Source organism: Austrofundulus limnaeus, unplaced genomic scaffold, assembly GCF_001266775.1.
Source record: "Austrofundulus limnaeus strain Quisiro unplaced genomic scaffold, Austrofundulus_limnaeus-1.0 Scaffold1132, whole genome shotgun sequence".
Taxonomy (NCBI): domain Eukaryota; kingdom Metazoa; phylum Chordata; class Actinopteri; order Cyprinodontiformes; family Rivulidae; genus Austrofundulus; species Austrofundulus limnaeus.
In genome coordinates, this window is record NW_013953534.1 from 34446 (window position 1) to 37016 (window position 2571).

At 41.2% G+C, this 2571-nt stretch overlaps 1 protein-coding gene across 1 annotated transcript in view; it reads right to left on the bottom strand.

Moving 5' to 3' along the window:
* Window positions 1-2571, bottom strand: part of usp25 (ubiquitin specific peptidase 25) — a gene marked incomplete in the record, with an annotated part of 93279 nt that overhangs the window by 27599 nt on the left and 63109 nt on the right. Inside the window, 1 exon segment of the mRNA XM_014030869.1 lies at window positions 1996-2174. Coding sequence (XP_013886323.1) covers window positions 1996-2174 — 179 coding nt within the window.

The following is a 2571-nucleotide window of genomic DNA, read 5'->3' on the forward strand; positions in this document are numbered from 1 at the left end:
GAGCGCCCCCTCTGGTGGGGAAACTTTTTTTCAGGGATATAAACTTTTTCAGAACACCGGTAGACGGCAGCCATTACAGACAAACGTGTTTGTTGTTGTTCGAGGAGCGGCCCAGTCACACGCTAATGTCATTAGTTTATCATTACTAAGGTGCAGGAATACTCCCCCCCCACTTTTTTTCACATCATGTCGCCTGCCTGGATCTGTTTCTCGAGAAACACTGTGGGGGGTGTTCTATTAATATGGGATTGTGGGTCAATTGTTACTGGCCATTCTGTCCTTATAAAAGCAGTGCAAGAGTTTGGATTGCATTGCAGGCAGTAAGTTGGATCCCTTCAGGGTGGGAGTTGGACTCTGCCAATCTGCCCATTGTCACCAATCCTATTTATACCTTTTAAGGGACAGAGGAAGTTTGGTTTAGGTAACCTCAAAATTTCATTTCTGCTATTTGCAGATGATGTGGTCCTGTTGTAGTCATCATGTCGTGATCTTCAGCTCTCATTGGAGCAGTTCACTGTAGAGTATGAAGTGCCTGGGATGAGGATCAGCACCTCCAAATCTGAGTCCTGCCAGATTAGGAGGTGCTGATCCTCAGTTGGAAAAGGGTGGATTGCTCTTCACTGGGTGTGAGGTTCTGCCTCAAATAGAAAGAGTTCAAGTATCTTAGAGTTTTGATTACAAGTGAGGTAACAATGGGGTAAGACTAACAGATGAATCAGTTCAGCTTCTGCAATACTGTGGACATTGTAGCTGTCTGTTGTGATGAAAAAGGAGCTGAGCTGTAATTCAGTCTACGTTCATACCCTCACCTATGGCCATGAAATTTGTTTAGTGACCGAAAGAACAAGATTGGGGATACAGGCGGTTGATATGAGTATTCTTTGCAGGGTAGCTAGGCTCTCCCTAAGAGGTAGGGTGAAAAGTTCAATTATCCATGAGAGACGCAGAGTAGAGCCTTCCTTCACATCCAGTTGAGGTGGTTCGGTCATCTGGTAAAAATGCCTCCAGGACGCCTCCCTAGGGAGATGCTTCAGGCATGTCAGACTGGGAGGAGACCCCAGGGAAGACCTAGGACATGCTGGAGAGACCATGTCTCTCGACTAGCCTGGGACTGCCTTAGAATTCTCCTAGAAGAGCTGGAAGAGGTTCGTTCTCACGTCTACTCAGCTCACATGTTAACTGGAAGAATCCTTACAGTGCCCTGAGACAACAGTTGTTGCGACTTGGTGCTATATAAATAAACTGAATTGAATTGAATTGAACTGAATTAAAACTTTTTTCTACCGAATCAGTATTATCAATGAACTTAAATGCAAATAAAATGTAATTTAGTTGTGAGGGATAATATTTTTATATTAAACTTATGGAGGTTTTAATGGGCAGTTTAATGGTTTTGAAGTACGGCATATTTTGAATTTACTGGTTTTGGAATATGGCATATTTTTACTTTTGTAAAATTTTCAACCTACTGCCACTGCTAATGAACACTACTAAGTACTACTACCTACTGCTGTTACATCAGAAAATATACAGATGTGAGAATCAAAGAAAAAAAAAAAACGTCAGAGAAGTCAAATTGTTCCATTACATCCTTCAAAGAACCAGGCCATTTATCACGTTTGGGCATGATTTTTGAAATTTATATGTGACACAGGCCTTTATGTCCTCAAGACACTTTAATAACATAGTAATGGACATTGCATATGTCTTTTGAGAGGCACATACATCTTATTGTTAGTTGCATAATCTCCCTCTTTGCCTTACGTTGGATCTCCTTAAATTCCTGTCTACACTTCTGGTCTCTGAATTTACGATTTTATACGATCAGCAAAAAATAAGAAAGTACAGAAATTAGCCTAGGACTAAGAGTGACTCATGTTGTGTCCTTTGTTAAGGATGAACCATAGCACAATCACACAAAAAGAATTTAATGCAGTGACCATTAAAAAATGTTTGGAATGGAAGATTTTAGTGGAGTGAAAAGTAATAAACTACCTTTCATCAAAGGCCAAGTTTCTGTCAGCAAACTGTGTGAGGAGCATTCTCTCCAGAATCTTTTTGGGGGCCTCATTTTGGATGAAATAGATGATAATATGTTGCAATCGGTAGTCAGTCTCAGGTGGCGTGTCTTCTTGGGCAAATCTCAGAAGACGAGCATACTCCAACTTGATGGCCTGACCAAAGACAAAGACAGACAAATACTTCAGGAACATTCTTAGTTTCGTTGTACAGGCTTGTGAAACAAACCATCCCTAAGCTGTGAAAACAGATAAAAAAACATCTGGTAAATTGCTACAATATTAGGAGTGGCAAAAACTACAGTTTGGTACATCCTGAGAAATATAAAAAGCACTGGTGAACTCATCAATGCAAAAAGACCTGGACACCCACAGACGACAACAGTTGTGGATGATTGCAGAATAATTTCCATGGTGTGGAAAAACTCCTTCACAACAGCCAACCAAGTGAACTCTCCAGGAGGTAGGCATATCAGTATCCAAATCTACCAAATCTACTGGAGACCTGTCCAGGTGTCTCTGATGAACTGGAGACCTGTCCAGGTGTCTCTGA